Source organism: Strigops habroptila, chromosome 3 (genome assembly GCF_004027225.2).
Source record: "Strigops habroptila isolate Jane chromosome 3, bStrHab1.2.pri, whole genome shotgun sequence".
In the NCBI taxonomy this organism is placed as follows: domain Eukaryota; kingdom Metazoa; phylum Chordata; class Aves; order Psittaciformes; family Psittacidae; genus Strigops; species Strigops habroptila.
In genome coordinates, this window is record NC_044279.2 from 6791170 (window position 1) to 6810731 (window position 19562).

Consider the following 19562-nt stretch of genomic DNA (forward strand, 5'->3'; position numbering starts at 1 on the left):
CAGCCTCTGTTTTATTCTATTAGTTCTCTTGATTTTAATATGCAAATTAGTAAAAATCAAAACAAGAAGATGTTAGAACAAGGGGGAATGGCTTTAAAGTGGCAGAGGGGAGATTTAGATTATATATTAGGAGGAAGTTCTTCCTGTGAGGGTGCTGAGGTGCTGGCACAGGGTGCCCAGAGAAGCTGTGGCTGCCCCATCCCTGGCAGTGTTCAAGGCCAGGTTGGACACAGGGGCTTGGAGCAACCTGCTCTAGTGGAAGGTGTCCCTGCCCGTGGCAGGGGTTGGAACCAGAAGAGCTTTAATGTCCCTTCAACCCAAACCATTCTATGATGATATTAAAATAGTTCATGCAAAATGGCACTATGGACTAAGACCATTTTTCTGAGTTGCTTTGCACACGAAGTGATGTTTTAATCTTGGTTATACAGGTTTTTTCTTTCCCACCCCTTTTAGCATTTACTTGTTCCTACCTTATTGTCGCTGCTTCTCATGGTAATACAGCGTGACTTTACCATGTCCCTTTCAAATTTTAAAGCTGTTGAAGTTTGTGTTGTGCTGTTGAATTTGAAGTTGTGGCTGCCTGGAAGATGCCTGAGACTTGTGCAAATGTATTCCTCCAGCTTCTTCTGAACTCAGGTTCTTGTAGCTCTTGAACAAATGCACTCCAGGAACTGTGACTGTGGATAATGGTTACAGTTAAAATAACAAATACATCATGCTTGGGGTTTATTTTGTCTGCTCACATGAGCAGTCTGTAATTGTATAGGAACATATTCCTCCTGGAGAACCTGCATCTGATTCGTGTCACTCATTTCTAAAATGCAGCCTTTTCCTGAAAGAAAATTATTGGAATTTAATGTTCCAATTTCAAAGCAAAATGCCAGTCCATGGCTTGGATTAGATTATTCTCCAGTAATTATTCAATGCTTATTTATATTAGTGCAATATTTAGGAGACTCAATCAAATGCAGGGCCCTTCTAGGTACTTTATAGAATGTGAAGTAGCTTATGATGTGACTTCCTGTGTGAAGTAGCTTATGATGTGATAAGAATTGTCTTGCATAAAATGTGAAACCAGTTGCATTAAATGCGGTGCAACTGCCTTCTTCTTTAATTCCTGCAACTCTAATAACGCTTTCTCCACCCCCCAGTGTGTTGGTACATTAAAGAAATGATAGCTAGCAGCATCCTTATCGTTACCTCTGCATTTATGGAGTGCTAGCAACACTGTCAGGCCAGTTCTGGTGCTAGGCTTTACATTATATCTAACCTATGACATTATGAGGTGCAGGGGAAGAGGCTGAGAAGGAGGGGAGAGGATGCTGGTGTGAAAAGAACCGTACACTTTGTATTATCCCTTTGTGAATATTAAATAATATGGGGTTTGTATTCTACTATCCTCATGTATAAAGAGGTTCAGCAGAAAGTACCCTGAGCTCCTTGGAGAATTCCTATTTGGTTAACGATTTTCTAATCAATTTGGGATACAATCAAGTGTTTAGCAAGCACCACTAGAAGATGTGGCAGCTCTGCATGTGTGTTTGTGCTCTTACTCTATGCCATTTCTATGGGAGAATGAGTTGGTCGAACCACCCTCCCTGAGACTGAAATGAGTGCATTTTCTGATAGGTTTTACCTCACGTCAGGTAAAGTTAGTGCCTCAGCCATTCACCTTGCCCTCTGCAGACAGTGCTGACTTTGTGGTGGAGGCAGTGAATGCATTCTGGCTCCTGTGTTGTGAGATTTCACAGCGTGGGTGTTAACTTGAACCATCAGTAATTTCACCTGAAGTTCACACCAGCATATGAATGGCAGTGGCTGAGCAGCCTGTAGAAGGCATGCTCTCTTCCACTGATCCTGCTGTGGGAGAATAACCTCTAGCAGAAAGACAACACCTCAGATTGCAGTAGCTCAATCCATTTAGACTCCTTTTCCAGGGTGATAAGACCACACACACTGCCAGATAGAACAGCTCAGGTAGCAGGTGGTAAATAAGCAAACCTTGTGACATGATTATGGGCTCATCACCTAATCTAAAGGTTAAATTTCATTTGAGAAGTGTTGAATTTTTTTCCCTTCCTGTAAATTCTAATCTAATGTAGGTATAAATTTGGGTTATGGGGGGTTTTTTTTGACAGGTTTGGTAGGGTAAAGTTAATATGCGCAGTGCAGCCTTGCTGTTTCCATGACTTTGAATAGAAGTTGTGCTTAAGAGTAGGGGAACGTGTGTAATGTGTAAAATCACTTTGGTCTCCGTGTATCTTATATTTTACAAATATGTTGTACTTGATTAAGGCACGTATCATTGGCCAATCTGTGCAGGGTATTTCTAAATTACTAAGTTATTTGTACAAAATGTTCCCCGCCAAAGAGTGAGATGATTGCTGCTGAATCAGAACAGTGCTCTTCCTTAATCATACTATCGATTAGCTGCCAGTTCCCTAGTCCTTAGCAAGCAAGAAAGTAAAAATGTAGCTGGCATAGGAACCTGAAGTGCTGAACAAATGGAAATTAGATATATAATACATCCAAATCCCTTGGAAGGGCTACTCAGAGGGAGGCTAAATGCATTATATTTCATTAATACTCAATATGGTCTAAAAGTTTCTTGCCCTGCATACGTAACAGCTGAGATGCCGTATACCCTTTTGTTGTTGTTTTGTTTTCTGTTCAATTGTATTAGCTTGAAAATTCACTTTATGGATCATACTATGGAAATGGCTTTGCAATAGCCATTTGAAGGTCTGTTTCTTAATCCAGTTTTACCAGTGAAGTGGGACTTCAGGCAAACCACTTTCTTTGCCTCTTCCTTCCTCTCCCATTTCCCATCTGCTTATCTGGTATGGACCTGTGTGTTGCTCAGGTCAGGGAACCACCCTTGCTGTAATTCTCAGCTGTCTCAAGTTCCAAGACAACTTCAGCTATGCAACACTTCAGCAACCGTTTAAAAAACATGGCTTTCATGCAAATACACTGAGCATGACTGGATAAGCTTTGACTATTTAAAATGTTTGGGTTCTGTCATGATTTTGACACTTTATTTGGTTGAAAAGTTCAGAATAATGAGCCAACTTTCCTCCTTGTTAATTTTGTATAAATTAACAAAGCCTTCAGAGCGATGTACTCAATGTACTCAGTGTTGTTTCTGCTTCAAAGTAAGCACTGCATTTTACTTAGCTGAGTTCACAAAAAACCCCCTGTGTGTGGTGTGATCCTTTGCAGGTTTTAATGTAGATGTTCAAAAACTTCATGTTGTGGATATGTGATGAAAAAAACCCCAACTCTTTCTAATGGGATTTCTGTTAAGTGATTGAAACTCCTCTTTTGAACAAAAATCCTTTTAAAGCCCTGTTGAGTGTGTTGGTTTAGAACACAGTTTTCTTCCTTATTGTTAGAATGTGTGGACTGCATTTAATTAAGACATAATTGCCTACCTTGAGACTGGTATAAATATTAGCAGTAGTTCTAATGATGGATAAGTAATAATCTTTCAATGATAACTATATTGTTATATCAGGCTTCTTAATAAAGCTTGGAAATTTAGTCAAACTTCAGAGATTGTTCCTGTTCTGCAGAGCAATACTGGATGTTTTACGTCTGCAGCTGCTACTATTGGGATTTTGAATGCTAAAGTGTTACTTTCCCAGTTGTTTAATAATCACAACTGGACAGGTGAAATAAGTCCTGTAAGTTCAACCTTACTGAAACGCAATCTAATGCAGAGAAGAACTTTTGTGGGAATTGCCCTTTGGCTTACTGTAGAGAGGCAGTATGAGTCGTGCAAGAATGGCTGTTTTCCGATGTGTACTTCATAGAACCATAGAATATCAGGTTGGAACGGACCTCAGGAATCATCTGGTCCAACCTTTCACGGCAGAGCATATCCCAGTTGAATCTTAAGTGTCCAGTGCTGAGGAATCCACCAGTTCCCTGAGGAGATTATTCCAATGGATGATTGTTCTCATTGTGAAAAATTTTCCACTTGTGTCCGGTTGGATTCTCCCCAGAGTAACTTGTGCCCATCACCCCTCATCTTTTCCGTGTGACTCCTTGTAGAAGGGGATTCTCCATCTTCTTTGTGACCACCTTTAAATACTGGAACATGGTGATAAGTTCTCTCCAGGCTGAAGAGACCCAGCTCTCTCAACCTGCCCTCACACGGCTTCCCAGTCCTGGGATCATCTTTTTGGCCCTTCTCTGGACCCTCTCCAGCCTGTCCACACCTTTTCTGTAGAGCAGGGACCAAAACTGAACACAGTATTCCAGGTGTGGCCTGACAAGCACTAAGTGGGATAATGTGTTTAGAGTAGGATAACTTAAGTGCTGTAAATTGACTCAGTGTTTATTGGACCATCTGGTGCTCTGGACCTGTTACTTGCAGAAGTTCATTCCTGGGAACTCTTAGAGAAACTGGTTAGATAGGTGAAGGAAAGAGTCTAAAAGTAGCCCCTCAACCCTGCCTAAGCCCAGGAAACTGAGTGAACACCTATGCCTCTTTTAGTAGGTAAAAAATACCTACTGGGTTAACAGAGCAGGTCAAACAACTCACACTGGGCCAAGGAAAAGTTTCCAAATGTATTAATGTGCAAGATTCAGAGGAACATGAGGGGAGATATATTTTTTGTTGGTTGGTTTTAGGTGTTATAAGAGGGCTTGATTAAAATTTAAGTGCCCGTTTCTGAGAACAGTTGAGAAAGTCTGCTCTTGAGTGAGACTTAGCCTGTCAGGTTCCTAACACATTGTTTAACTTTAAAGCCTAGCAGATGTTCCAAGCCTTTCTGTTTTCAGGCTAGTGTTCTGACTACTTTTTTTGATACCAGACTTAATGCTTCTAAATACTGAATTACAAATGAGGATGTTTTTCCGAGATGTGGAGTAACAAGCTGCATTCTCCTAACAGAACATAGGAGGCAGTGTTGGCTCATAAATGTGTGACTTGGCACTCAGAATGCCTTTATGCAGGAACAGTAGCTGTCAGTTTAGACTGTAGTATAACCTATTTCAAACTAGACAGTTCCACAGTTCCACGTGAGAGCATGTGGAAAATGAGGCCCTTGACTTTTTCTTTTCCCTTGAGGTTTTACTTACATCCCATTTTTCCTAGCGACGTACAGTGTAGTACAAGATCCTTTTCTGAATAGTGCCTGAATTTCCTGTTTAAGTCCTTAATGTTTCAGCAAGGTTCAGAATTCCTACAAACCTTCTGAAATTGCTTTTCTGTGTGTTGAAAACTGAACCACGTAATGGCTTCATGTGGTGTGTCCTGTTGTCAAGTACGTGCACTTGGAGATTAACATGCAGCAGCTATGTATAAAGAGACCTTGATCCTTCTGTTCTTGACGTCTGAGTATAAATCTATAAATAAGCTGTTGACCACAGCCCAAGGCCTATAAACAGTAGGGTTTAATTCCTTGACCCTTAGTAGTATTCCAAATGACAGATTTCAAAGGCTTCAGAAAAGAGAGTGCAGATATGTCTCAATTTTGGGTTCCTAAAGTCTTTCTGATCAAGTACCTCCAAGCCTCAATAGGATGTGTGTTAAAGAAACCCCTCGTAGCCTTCTGCCTCTTACGATTGAAAGGCCATATGCAATACATGAATTCAGCTGGGTCTGAACAATTCATGCTACAATAAATTAATACAAAATATAAAATTACAACTACCTCAGATTCACCAAAAACTACCTCCAAAATTTACCCCTCCAAAAGGGGTGGTAGCTATATCCTTTTGTTGGCAAAACCTCATGATACTATTTAGAAGAAAAATGAGGCTACAAAAGTGTGTCTTTCGCTGCATTTTCCCTTTTTTCCTCATTTGTACTCAGTCCTGTGTCATTAAAGCTCAAGAAAAATAATGTTCTTATGTCTTGCAGTACTTTTGTCTACATTCATCATTTTGCCTGTTTGCTTGATTTGGCAGCAATACTTGAGCAATCCGTGTGGCTTGGGATGACACCCCAGGGTTTCATTTTCTGACTTACAAGGAAAGGAGAAGTATCTTTCCCCGCATAGCTCTCACCCAAAATATTTGAGGGTTAGGAAGGGGAAAGTTGTTTGTTCATAAGGCTTTTTTTTGAGTGCTGGGAAAGATTGCATGTTAATGGAATGAAGCAGATTGCAGGTACCCTGATCTCGGGTATGGAAGTCTGTGAGAGCTGATACAGGTCCTGGTGTGCAGGGACTGTAAAACTTCATGTGCTGGACTTCAGCTGCCTTTTAATATATAGTTTATGGTTGGGTTTGTGTGTAGGGGATATTTTCTTGAGCATGGTAAGCGTGTATGCTAGTAAGGGTGGAATTTTGAGTCTAGCAAGACTGCAAGCTCTCATGGGTTTGTTTCTATTGCCTTGACAGATCTTAAATTGTGGGGAATATAAACTGTAGTTGAAGGATGTTATCTGTTTACATAGGCTTACAGATATATATGATCTGTTTGATTACAGTACTTCTGGAAAGCATGCCTGCTGTCACCCTTCTTTTCTGCCTGTAGTGGTTATTAAAGTCTAAACTAAAACGTGTGACATGCATTTCTGCTGGCAGCATACTGAATGAACTCTTACAATAGCTCTTCACTTCAAACTGAAGGCTGGGCGGCCATGTCTTACAAATGCAATGCTTATATTAGAGATGCTGGACTTTTGGATTGCTTAACCAAGTTCAGTGCCAAAGGAAGACAGTATAAATGTTGCCATTTAAGACTATTGCTCCGCAGTGACCCTTTACACAGTCCTGTGCATCAAAGTAGTTTGCCAATAAGGTCAGGGAGTACACTTAGAAGGAAAACACATGTTCTTTTGCTAGTTCCCTTTGAAAGTTACAGGATTTACTGCAAGGTTTGCTGTAAAATGACAAAAAGGTGCATAGAAATCAGCTTGGGTATAACTGCTTCCATTCTTGATAGCTCCTGAAAGGTGACACGCAGAATCAGCTACTCACAGGGGACAAAACCTTGACATCTGCTTGCAGTTATGGAAATAATTTTGTTTATTCTCACTCTCCAGAGATTTGTAAGAGTATTTCTTAAGGCTCTTAATTTAGAAAGATACCGTGCTGTGGAATCAGAAGTGCGAGTGGTGCTGTTTTGCATCCCTTATTCATGGAAATGAACTGCTCTAAGGCATGATGATGTGTCTCTGTTGTGTGGTTTAGGAAGTTAAACATTAAAAGTACCAGGAAAAACACACTGCAATGAAACTGGATTAGATTGCTCAAGTTTATCTGGTTCTTTGAGGATCCAGTTATGCCAACATAACAACAAAAAGGAAAAGAGCAGTACTGTTGATTCAAAAAGAAGAAAATCAACAGTGAATAAATACATTTTAGCCACATCCCTGTCTAAGTGCTTCTAAATTACACTATATGAAAAGGTTGAATTTTAATTTTTTCTCCCCTCTCCCCCAATAATTGTCAAAAGGAGGTTTGTTATTTATGTATTGGATGTACTTGGTTTATATGTCTTGGAGAGAATTTAACAGTAACTTTTGTGATTCACAGTTTGGGGTTCTTTTTCTCACTATAGCTAAAATCTTATATGTAAAAGCAGATTTTGATGCCCATGCCTTACTTTTCCAGATTTATTCACTGTACTGATGATTCCCCAGATCCTTCCTTGGACTATGAGGTAGGACTCTTTGCATGACTTCTGGTTAGTTTAAAGGACTCTCAGGGTCCTTTAAGGGCAGGGTGCCATTTGTGCTCAGGTATGTGGCTATACAATTTGTTTTGTTTTAACTGTATTGCTTGGGCAAAGTGGGGAACTCTGGTTAAGCACTGCAGGTCATAAGGAATTCATTTAATGACAGATCAGGGGAGCTGAAGTTCAGACTTTAGAAGCTTCCTTGCAATTTCCTTTCGTGCCTGTCAGGTTTTGCCAGGAAGGACAAGTTCAAAAGTCCTATGTGCTTGATAGGGTGCTGCTTGTGAAGATCACAACTGAGGTTACCAGGAGAGAAGCTACCTGTAGTGGCTATGGACATCCTGAACAGAAGTGGTCTGTCATATCTTGTTTCATATGCTCATTACCAGATTAAAATGTTAAGCTAACAATGTAGATGTTAAGAATGCTTTAAACCGTGTGGTGCTATTGCTTTTATGATAGCATCTCGTCGTTTCTCTAACAATACTTTTTATGTAAATACAACATTTGTCATCCTCTTGTGGGCTTAAAGGGCTTTAGAAATGTGAATGAACCTGGTGTTTTTTTAAAGCACTATCTAATGTGCTTTAAAGATACAAGACATCTAAAAGTTGGAACAAAGAGTTTCATGTTTTGTGTTGTCAGTATGAATATCATCTTGGATTACTGAGTTTTTTCTACTACAGTCGATAGGTGTTGGGAGTTTCCAGTATCCTGCAGCAGTACTTGAGGCCTTCAAAATAATGGATTCATCTGAATACTTCAGCTTAGGAAACACAGAAACTTGAGAAAGTGCCAGAGATATGCTTTAATTACCAGGCAGTCTGTCCTGATGACTGTAATAGTTTGGTTACTATTTCTATCCCCATGTACTTATTTTAACTGGTTTGCGCCTTCAAAGGCGTCACAGGATTCTGCTTGGGTGTATACCAAAATAGAGTTTCATTTGGTTAAATTTAATTCTGCTCATCAGCTCTTTTGGCTAGGCAGCAACTTTCTGCCAACTCCATCGCAGATTTTTTTGTGTTCTTCAGCAGGGTTTTTGGTTTCCATGCTGTAACATCAATGTAACTTTGAAGTTGCTTCATAAATACTTTTGCAGTTATAAATGCCATGCCAAGTGGAAGAGCATAAGATAATTAAGGTGGGAAGGGGCCTCAGGAGGACTCTAGTCCAGTCTCATGCTCAAAGCTGGGTAAGCAATGAGATCAAATCTGGTTGCTTGGCATTTTATCAAATGTGGATAGGATTCAGTGGAAGGAGGCTGCGCAACCTCTATGCGTTCCAATGCTTGACAGTCCTCATGGTGAAAAACAGTCTTCTGTTCAGCCTGGAGAAGAGAGCTGCTTGGAAGCCTTATAGCATCCTTCCAGTATTTGAAGGGGGCCTACAAGGATGCCAGAGAGGGACTCTTCAGCATGGACTGTAGTGATAGGACAAGGGGTGATGGGTTCAAACTTAAACACGGGAGGTTTAGGTTGGATATAAGGAAGAAGTTCTTTACCGTGAGGGTGATGAGCCACTGGAACAGGCTGCCCAAGGAAGTTGTGAATGCTCCATCCCTGGCAGTGTTCAAGGCCAGGCTGGACAAGACCTTGAGAAACCTGGTCTAGTGTGAGGCATCCTTGCCCATGGCAGGGGGGTTGGAACTAGATGATCTTTAAGGTCCTTTCCAACTCAAACCTTTCTGTGACTCTATGCCCAGTCTGAACCTTTCTACTTTAAATTAGTTTGGACTAGATAGTCTTTAAAGGTCCCTTCCAACTAAAAGCATTCTGCCATTCTATGAAATGAATATTAAGTCTAATTGCTCTAAAGTATTTGCTAAGGTGATTATGTGAACTGAAGGTTAAGATTGTTTTGTTTTCTTGTATCAGGAATAATTTCAGAGGTCATCTTATTCTTACAGCAAAGCTATAGATCTAGAAGGCATACAAAATATTACCTGTTACCTTTCTGAAACAATGCTTTGTCCTTTGTTTTTCCTATATAGCTTGTTCTTCGCAAATGGTGTGAGCTAATCCCTGGTGCAGAATTCAGATGCTTTGTCAAGGAAAACAAGCTCCTAGGTAAGGATTTGCTAAAAGATAAAATTATCAGGTGAACTTCTGAGGAGTTTCTCTGATTCCTTGAATCGGAGCTAAATCCGAAGACAGTTCTTTATCACACCTCATTTCTGTTATTAATGTTTTCTTCTTTCTGTAATTTGAAATGTGGCATGCCACTGTATTGACAACACAGCATGCTCAGTATTACAGTGGGAATATTCTTAATTCTGATTGCTAATTCTGAAATTTCACCCCAAGGCTGTTTTGTAAGTGATTCTTTTATATCCAGGAATGAATTGCATCATCTCCAACTTGCAGAACGAATACAGAAGCAGTTGGGTATGATGCTGACAAAACATGACCACACGTGGGTATTATATGCAGAAAGTTGGGGAGGTTAGAACACATCCACAGGTGTTTGAGGTGTTTGAGTTCATATTATATTCAGTGTAGCTTAGTCAGAAAACCTGTTGATCTGTAACTCTGGTTCAAAATCTGAGATGTAAAATGTTTCAAGTGACACTGAGCAGCAAGGGTACCCACAGCATGCAAAGAGCTGGTGGGTGCATCACGAGGCCTGAGACAGCACTAGGACTGGCAGCATGTGTTTTAGGCAGCTCTAGGGTAAATTTAGCTGAATTATACTCCTCTAGATGTATCGACTGTTCTCTGCCGCCTGTAGAAGGAGCTTAGATATCTACTGCACATACAGGTGCTTGGATTGAGTGGTTTAATTTTAGGCTAAATACTGTTCTGGAGTTTGAATTCAGTTTTGGTGTGGAATCTTTAAAGACGAACAGAAATGTAAATAGCACAGGACTGGTGCACATTTGTCCTTAACGAGACTGAATCATTCTGCCTAAATTCCTCTAGCAAGGAAATGTTGTAGCAGTGATGTAGCAAAGCTCTAATCCAGACTTTATAGGAAGGAAGGTGATTTTTTGCTTTAAAATAAAACCAAGTTTGCTCATTTTGTGTGTCTCATCCCTACACATTCACAAGCACCAAGGTGCAGATATACAAGTGGTCTGTCCAGGATTCCTTGTGGTGAAATGGAAAGGATATTAGCTGTCTAGTCCTCATTGTTTCTGCTGGCTACTTCTCAGCATGGTGACTATGTGCTTGTTTTGGATGTGCCTTTTTGTACCTGTTAGGTGCTGTCAGCAATTTGGTGCTCCATCCTGTCCCACCTCTGTGAATCGTTAGGGATGTATTCCCTGTACTTTGTTTCCTGATCTGGGTGTAATCCTATGGAGCTGCACATAAATAGTTTTGGGATGTGCTAACCTAGGTGCTGTCAACACATACCATTCTTATAGCCCTTTTATTTGGCTATTCCTCTGGTGCTTTATGCTCATCTTGCCATTCTCTTTCCATTTGTGCCAGTTGCAGGGTTTATTATGGTTCTCTGTAACAGAGTTTATCTTGCTAATAGCAGAGATCCTCCATTAAGTGTGTATTGCTTAGTGGCTGCAGAACATGGCGTTTTGAAGGGAGAAAAGCTAAATCTTGTCCTGTTACATGCTGTTGGAACACCACAACTGCCAGAGATATGCATCACTGTAATAACCTCTAACACATTTGAATGTACGTTTAATATAGAATATATATAGTGATATTTACTTTTAGATACCTCAAAGCGTTAGTACACTGGCTAATTAAACACTCTGTACGATTCATTACTCTGTTTTGAAACCCAATAGAACTACCAGTATTACAGAATGGTTTGGGTTGGAAGGGTCCTTAAAGCTTATCTAGTTCCAATCCCCTGCCACGGACAGGGGCACCTTCCATTAGAGCAGGTTGCTCCAAGCCCTATTCAACAGTATAGGTATTTTGTTGTTCTGCTTGGGTTTTTAGCTATCACTCCAGCTGCATTTCTGAAGGCAGTTTCAAGATTTTTCACCATATGTTCCCATGCTTTTAAAATTAATAAGCCTGTCAGTCAAACTGAAGAGTGGTACTTGCATAGTGTAGCGAATGATTTCCCAGCTACACATCCGTATCCCTTGAGATGCCACCATCTCTTCTTTCTTGCTTTTAGACCTGAGTTAAGCTTTGCAGTGGTATTAATAACTCAAAGTTCCACTGACATCACAAATGTTATATGACTTTTTGAACGAGCACATCTTTGGAGGTGGTCAGCATTGTCCTACAGTAAAACTTAATCTCTGTGTTTTGTGGGTGTATCTGACAGCAAACTGCCATCACTGATACATCTTTCTGGGAGGATTTTGGCTTTTTCTTTCCCTATAGAAATAGCGTGAGTTACTCATTCTGCAGTGATGGGGCAGGTCTTGATTTGACATTTGTCCAGCAGGGTATTGCAGTGGTGATGTTGACACATCCCGTATGAGAACTTCTGTCACTTAAGGTACATGCAAGTGTATAATCCTGTTGACATCACTTGAAACTATTGTCTCGGTGACAAACAAATACCTGAGATTAAGAGCTTGTGATGTAGCTGGGATAGTTTATCTAATATCAGATATGCAAGACAGCTCTTGAGAAGGCAAATGGGAGAAAGAAGACTGCATGCCATCTCACTGATGTTAGGATTGAAGGTTTCACCTGTAGTGAAACACCTTATCAACAAAGTATGTGTTTGGTAACACCTTATGGAAAAGGTATGTGTTACTCTGTGCTTAAAAAATCAGTTGATGAGAATCTTTATGGCGTGCTGGGATCTGTAATCTTTGCTAATGTGCAAGCTTAACCTCTACCCCTTTCATTTCATGGTTCCAAATCCCGGTCCCTACACCCGATGTGCAGAACAGAAAAGGTAACCAGAGGGAATGAAACTGAAAGGCAAAGACAGGAACTGGAAACTTAAACACAAGCAAAGGTTCCCACTGAAGTTCACTTAAAGATAGTCAAAGCATGTACATATAAAATGGGGTTCACAAAATGTAGGACAGAACTGCGTAAGGAAAAGATTCCTAACGGAAGTACATTAAGTGTAGGAGGATAAAGCCAAATGCTGTGTCACTGGTAATGGTTAAAACTTGGGAGAACCTTGTCTTCTGAAATATAAATTACAACATGCATCTCTCTGATAAGTGCATTTTGTCTAGTTGGGTTTTTTGCATCCTAAAGCTCTTCATAATCAACTAACATCATTGACAGGTATATCACAGAGGGACTACACTCAATACTATGATCATATCTCTAAGCAACATGAGGAGATCTGTAGATCAATACAGGAGTTCTTCAAGAAACACATACAGTATAAATTCTTGGATGAAGACTGTAAGTATCTTAAGACTTCAGTTAGCAAGGGGAGCATGGGGTGGGGGGGAAAGAGGATGTTTGTGAAGGTTTTTAAATACTTATTGCATGCATAGGTACAAAGACTTAAAAACAGAAATCAAGGGTTTACCTCTTTGAAGTTCTTTTGCAGCATCCTGGGAGGTTTGAAATTGAAAGGGCTTGGAGGACAAGCTCCTGAAAAACAAGACCTGTCCTCCTGTCCCTTTGCTGTACTGAGCCAGGCCCGTTTCCTCTGCAGCACATTGAGTTACAATGTGCTAAATTCCAATTTACTGCTGGAGATCAGTGTTAAAATGGGTACTTCTTGATAAATAACGGCATCCCCGATATTTTAAGTCTGTGTTTATGCGTCTGTCCTTACCTATTGCTTTCACAGGGCTTGATTCTTTTTAATCTGGGAGAGTCTTATAGCTCTGGTGGCTAGAGCATGCAGAGCAATGTGGTATTTGAATGACTATAAAACTGGCAACAAAAGAACCCTGAAGGAATAGGCTGCAGCTTTTCAGGAAAACACAACAAAGTGAAAGAGTGGAAGATCCTCTCAGAAGCATAATGACTTTTTTCTTTTAAGGCTTTTGCCCTTATACTTGTTTTTAATTAGGAAAGATTCTAAATCTGAGAAGTGAGGTAAGAAATGCTTAACAGAAGGCATTCAGTAGTAAGAAGAATACTGTTTATACAGATGCTGCCAGATGTTTGCTGCTAAATTATTGATGTATTCATCAGAGAAAGGATTTGTAAGCTTCTTTTAAAGAAATTATAGTAATTTCTCCTAGAATATTGGTGCACAGCAGTTCAGCTGCTGAAACTTTTGGATGAAGGCTGGGGTATTTGATATACCAAAGCAGCCTAAGTAAATTGTCTTGTTCTTCAAATGTGGAGTCCTTTGCCAATTTCATTGGATTTAGTTTCCTTGCATGGTTAAGTGAGAATTGGATAGTGTTGTGTTGTGCTGGGTGGTCACGAGTGGTGAAAAATATGATGGAGAAATTTAAATTGGGTCTGGTACGGGCCAAACCCCGGTTTAGTAAAATACATTAATATAAGAATTGTCTGGTAGTTTTATTGTCTTCTATAAAGCTTTGAAAACTCAGCCTTTAGTTTTGAACATGGTGTGAGGCACTGGCACAGGTTGCCCAAAGAGGTGGTGAATGCTCCATCCCTGGCAGTGTTCAAGGCCAGGTTGGACAGAGCCCTGGGTGACATGGTCTAGTGTGAGGTGTCCCTGCCCATGGCAGGGGGTTGGAACTGGATGGTCTTAAGGTCCTTTCCAACCCAAACTATTCTATGATTCTGTGGTTAACTATTTTGCTGAGCCACCAAAGCAATCAAATAGACCTATCCTGACTTTCTGAAAACGATAGTTTCTAATGCCAGTCTCTGTTATCTTAAGATTCTTAATCATTTGGCTCTGCAGGGTTGCTTTATTTCAGTCCTGAGAAGTTCTCAAGGATCACTGCTTGGAGAAGACTAGTCATCTGGAAATCAGTAGATTAATTTAATAGGTCCATATCCCTCATGGATATGGATCAGTCATATAGATCTGACATTCTGATTACTGTCTTTTAATTTTCCTCTGTGTTCCAATGTAATTTTAGCTGGTATGTAATCAACTGCTAGATAAAAATTCAGGGCACTATTTTAGGAAATTGATGCCTAGATTCAGGCACTGAAACTGAAAGGTCTGAACTGTCATCTTACGTAAAGGACATAAAACTATGCCGTCGAGTTACCTCTGGGCAAAGGAGGATTCAGGGTGACCTTCTGGGATGAGGGTTTGTTAACCTTTTCTTTGTGGGCACTAGATGCTGGTGACTTGCCCAGCTGCAGAGAAATGCCATGCAGAAACTGGTTCCTGTTTGTTTGGTGTTTGGTTTGGGTTTTTTACCACCTTTCGTTCATCCCCCGTCATATCCGTTGCTCCACCGTCTGGTAGCATATGTGTTGTTAACAGTAAAAATCTGGGTTTGCTTGTTTGTTTGCTTTTGAAGGCAAGGTATGATAGCTTCTCTTCCTGACTTCTTGTTTCGTTGGGGATTTTGATGCTGTTTGCTCTGCTTTTTCCAGTTGGTCTGGTAGCATCTCCAGATGGAAGAGTTGAGTCAGAGCAGCTGAAGCATTACAGAGTCAGAGCAGTAGGATAACAGATGGGTGAATGCTTTATAAATAGTTCTAAATGATGTTAGAATCTTCTAAATACTTTTCATAAGAGCCCAGTAAGAACAGTGTTCTGGAGGTATCGATATTGTAGAGTCGAGCCTTGGCTTACCCTCCATTTTGAGCTATTGCTGATAAAGTTCTTCTACAGTCTCACTGGCTCATGACACTTCTGCTCTGAGGTGGTCCCTAAGAAGAGGGAACAGTTTGGGTTTTCTCTGTTCAGTGTTTGTGAGTATCCTGAACTGGTCACCAATGTGCAGTCAGTCTTAACAGGGATGCAAATCCCGCTAAATGCCATTAGCCTCAACGATTGCCACATAGCCTTGCTTTAATCAGACAGGCATCGTTTGATAATAGAGCTCAGATGCAAGTATTCCATTAATGGGATATGACTACTGAGAGTACGTGGTACAGGCAACATGTTCAGATAAACAGCTAGAGAAGAAATTTAGGGTTGCTGTGCTCCTCTTTGTGTTGATGACTTAAGGCACTCAGGGCTTGTCTTCTCAAGGAAATACAGCTCTTAATCCCAGAGTGACATTTTAATGTGACGTAACTGAGATTGTGCAAAGAGCTCTGTGGATTTTTAGGCTAGATGGGCAAAAACACTTACGTGACTGGTTGAGTTGTGGTTTGCCCTTAGCCCAGCCAACTTTACAGGAAATGTTAGATTAAATTGCTGAGTAGCCTTACTCATGTGATCAATCACATGGATGTGATCAATCAACATCCCTGTTACTGACAGGCAGCTTCATGAGTAGTCACTGAGGCTCAAGTGTTCTTCAGTCATATCCTGAGTTTAGTTTATCCAGCATGTATTGGGAAATCTCTTAGCTGAAATATTCCTTTCCTTCATAGTGAAGGAAGTGACAGTAGAGCATTTGTCTGAGTTTTTTCTAAATCTGGCTTTTCTTTCTTTCTTTCTGCTAAATGGGTACAAGTTCTGCATGTAGTCGTGCCTGACTGCTTATCTGTCGACTTCCCTAGCTGAATAACCATACAGAACAGAAGCTACTAGAAAGATGCATGTTCAAAGATTCAGGCCTAATTCAGTCAAGGGGAGGGACAACAATAGAGCTACCCAAGGCAGCTTTGCATCAATCACGGGGTAGCAAAGGTTCTTTTTGAAAGAGTTGTTGACAATCAGTAGGTGTGCTGTATCTGCTCTGGGTGACAGTAAACAGCCATTTCACTGCCACCTCCTCCTCAGCACGCCCACCGCCCCCTTTGTTCCTGCAACCTGTTTGTCTTGTTATCTGCTGCAGTCCTAATCTCTGTCAGGCAGGAACTTCCCTTGTTAAATGTTAGCGCGATGTCTGGCACAGTGGAATTGATCCTTCCTTGAAGTTTCTCAGCTTTGCTGTAAAGCAAACAGCACTAATGTCAAAGATAAGCTTCTCCTTGGGCTAAGAGTTTATCAAATGTTCTTCTTTGGGGGGGGAAAACTCAACAGATGAAACCATCATTAAATGGAAAAACCTCTCAGTGCATTAACGGTGGTTCTTGAAATGTTTCAACTCCCTCTTGGAAACAAACCTAATTCTGGCTTGCAGTTCCTTGGGCATATTGACTTTGCAGATTGTGCTTTGTACACAAGTATCTCATAAGATTTAGACATCTTCTGTATATATCTTAATCTTAACTTTTGCTTTTTTCTCCTTTTCAGTTGTGTTTGATGTGTACAGAGACAGCAGGGTAAGTGAACAATAGGTTGTGTATAACTTTATTCTGTGGAAAGCTTTCCTGAAATGCTACAGCGATGAAGGAAATGATAGCTTCATCTGCCTACAAGTGGTCCTTGGGGAAAACAAAAAGTTAAAAACCCAAGAAAACAAAGGAAAAAAACAAACCAAAACCCCTAAGCAAACCTCCCAAAAAAACCCCAAAATACTTGATGTTGTCATTCTGTTCCCCAGGTCCTTTTCTATGTTAAGACACTGTCTACGGTAGGAGGATAATAGGATTAGGAGTGTAAATATGTCTGTGCCAGTGATGTAATTATTTAGTAAATACCTTCCAGAGAAGTAGCCTGTCTGAAAGTACATAACTTTGCTTCAGCTGCAGTTCTGCCAGTTCTATAGATCTAGTGGAGGCAATTTAGTTTTCATTATGACACAGAGAGTCTTTGCTGAAATCATTTAGAACAGAATAGACTATTTCAGATGGAAGGAACCTACAGCGGTCTCTAGTCCGACTGTCTGACCAATTCAGAGCTGACCAAATATTAAAGCATGTTATTAAGGGCATTGTCCAAATGCCTCTTGAACACTGACAGGCTTGAGGCATTTTCTTTTGAGATAGATACTTTATCAGTATTACACAACATTGCTAAATTGCTTTAGCAAAGCACTACCTGTTGCTAAGGTTCCCTTTGCTTAGTGCTTACTCTGGGTACTTTTAATGGAAATGTAGCTGAACATTCAGCCTCAGTGACTGTGTATTTAAAAAAATAAGGTGGGGGTGATATTTTGCTCACTAAAAAATAATCTAGGGGATTATTACAAAATATTTTCACACAACACCCCTGTCCCCCCCGATGTTCTTCCGTATAGTATCTGAACTTACTGAAACTAAGCATTAATATTCCTTCAGATTATCCCCACGAGGTTGGAAAATGATAACTTGTACTTCATATGTGGAAATCTAGGGTACAAAGGGATAGTTGTCTGAAGAGTATATGAATATAACATGCCCAGTGTGTGACAAATGGAAGCTAATCTTTTCTTTTCAAACTGCTCCAGCTGTGGTTTTGAGCGCTCAGCAGATCAGAATCCCAAACATCTGGATAGTAACAGCATGGGGAGAAATGTCCCATCTGAACTTCAGGTGTCAAGATCAGAGTTAGTCACCTTGACCCCTCCTAGTATCAATGGAGAGAAATAGGTCAGATGAACTGTGCTTGAAAGGCACACGTGTATTGTTTTAAAAGCAACCACAACCAAAAATGCGTTATGTAGCTTTAAATCTCAGAACTGGATTTTGGGAATCACAACCTGATTTGGAGAATCACATTAGTGCATGAAAAGTAAGTGTTTTAGCTTAAAGAGTCTCCAAATCCTAACCCAGAAATGTAAAACCAGTGGCTGTATACTTTTGCTCTGTACAATTATGAATCTCACTGTTTGACTTGTTTGCAGTTATGGGATTGGAGAAGGTCTTTATTTCAGTTGAGCTGGGAGTGTTTGTAGTAAGTCCTGGTTCTGACTTTGAATGTTGCTCAAGTATTTTGTAATGGTGTAATAGTAAATCATGCAAAACAGAAACTAAACAGGAATGTGTGTCATGTGGAAAACAACTGTTGTACTGTTACTCAGCATTATTTTTTAACATAGGTACCTAAAATCAGGCTATGGGCTAAAACCAGCTGTGCTGAATGGTAGTGAAAATTATCTGCCCAGGCTCGGGTCGTCAGACTTGAGGGTGCTGTCAGGCAAACTGAGGAGCAACATTTCAGCTTTGAACCAAGTTCTGCCATTGAAGAACAGATTATTTCAGTAGAAGACAGATTATTTAAGTAAAAGGTTTCAGCCTGTGTGATCTCAAATGAACAGTGTTCCTTCACCTGTCAAGATAAAATGTATCTGTTAGTAGATATCTCTCAGTGCCTTCTACGCTCAGGTCTTGTAAACTGCCAGATAGCCCTTTGTGTGTCAGATTCTCCTTTCACACACACTTTTGTGGTTTGTAACTGTATTGTTCATTGTTCCCTTTGTATGTGAGTTATAGGCAGCAAAAGAATATTGAGTGTTGCTGAGTGTGATTAATTTCCAGAGCCCAGGCTCCTCATCAGGCTGGTTGCACAGCAACCTCACCTACAGAAGGAGAGATATGTCCAGTGTCTGCTTATTTTAAATCCTTTCAACTCTAAATATTCAGCTTGGAGAACTTGTTCTTTGATATGGTTGTGAATGAGAGCAATCCCCTCCCCATGCTTGCTTTAGTTACTGGAGAGACTGTACAGAGTAGGGTGCCACAGGTCCTACTCATTGAGTTGGAGTGTGACATAGAAGCAGCAGTGACTTGATTGAAAACAAGCTTTTATGTGTCCACCTTTCCTGTTACACCCTCCTCACCGAGCTCCTCTGAGCTAGTGCCTGACTTTGCAGACAAGTCATCTTTTAAGGAAGAAACACTGTCACATAGTCTTCCATGCTGGATGATCTGGAGACCCAGTCCTGAAGAGGTGGTGTTGCAGGACTAGTAGCCTCTTTTCATTTGGATCCATTTCATTTGGGTTTTGGGGTTTTGGGGGTATTTTTTTGCTGCTAGCAGTTCACAATCATTGTGCAACAGCTGACAAGCCTGAGAATCAGCTCTGCTGTTGCTCTTTGTCTCCCAGGTGTTAACAGCTTCTAACCATGTTCAAGACAAGTCACTGTGGTAAGACAGGGAAATTCAGTGAGTGGCTCCAGACCATGACCAGCTCAGAGCTGCTCTTGTTAATGG

The 19562-nt window shown here is 40.5% G+C and overlaps 1 protein-coding gene across 3 annotated transcripts in view; it reads left to right on the forward strand.

Moving 5' to 3' along the window:
- CDC123 (cell division cycle 123) overlaps nucleotides 1-19562 on the forward strand; it is a 40514-nt gene that overhangs the window by 10827 nt on the left and 10125 nt on the right. For 2 of the 3 annotated variants that reach the window (XM_030480469.1, XM_030480470.1), the window contains 4 exons: nucleotides 7575-7623; nucleotides 9632-9707; nucleotides 12813-12935; nucleotides 16783-16811. In XM_030480469.1, the coding sequence (XP_030336329.1) occupies nucleotides 7575-7623; nucleotides 9632-9707; nucleotides 12813-12935; nucleotides 16783-16811 (277 nt within the window). The remainder of the gene's footprint in view (nucleotides 1-7574; nucleotides 7624-9631; nucleotides 9708-12812; nucleotides 12936-16782; nucleotides 16812-19562) is intronic. The other variant, XM_030480471.1, reaches the window with a different exon arrangement.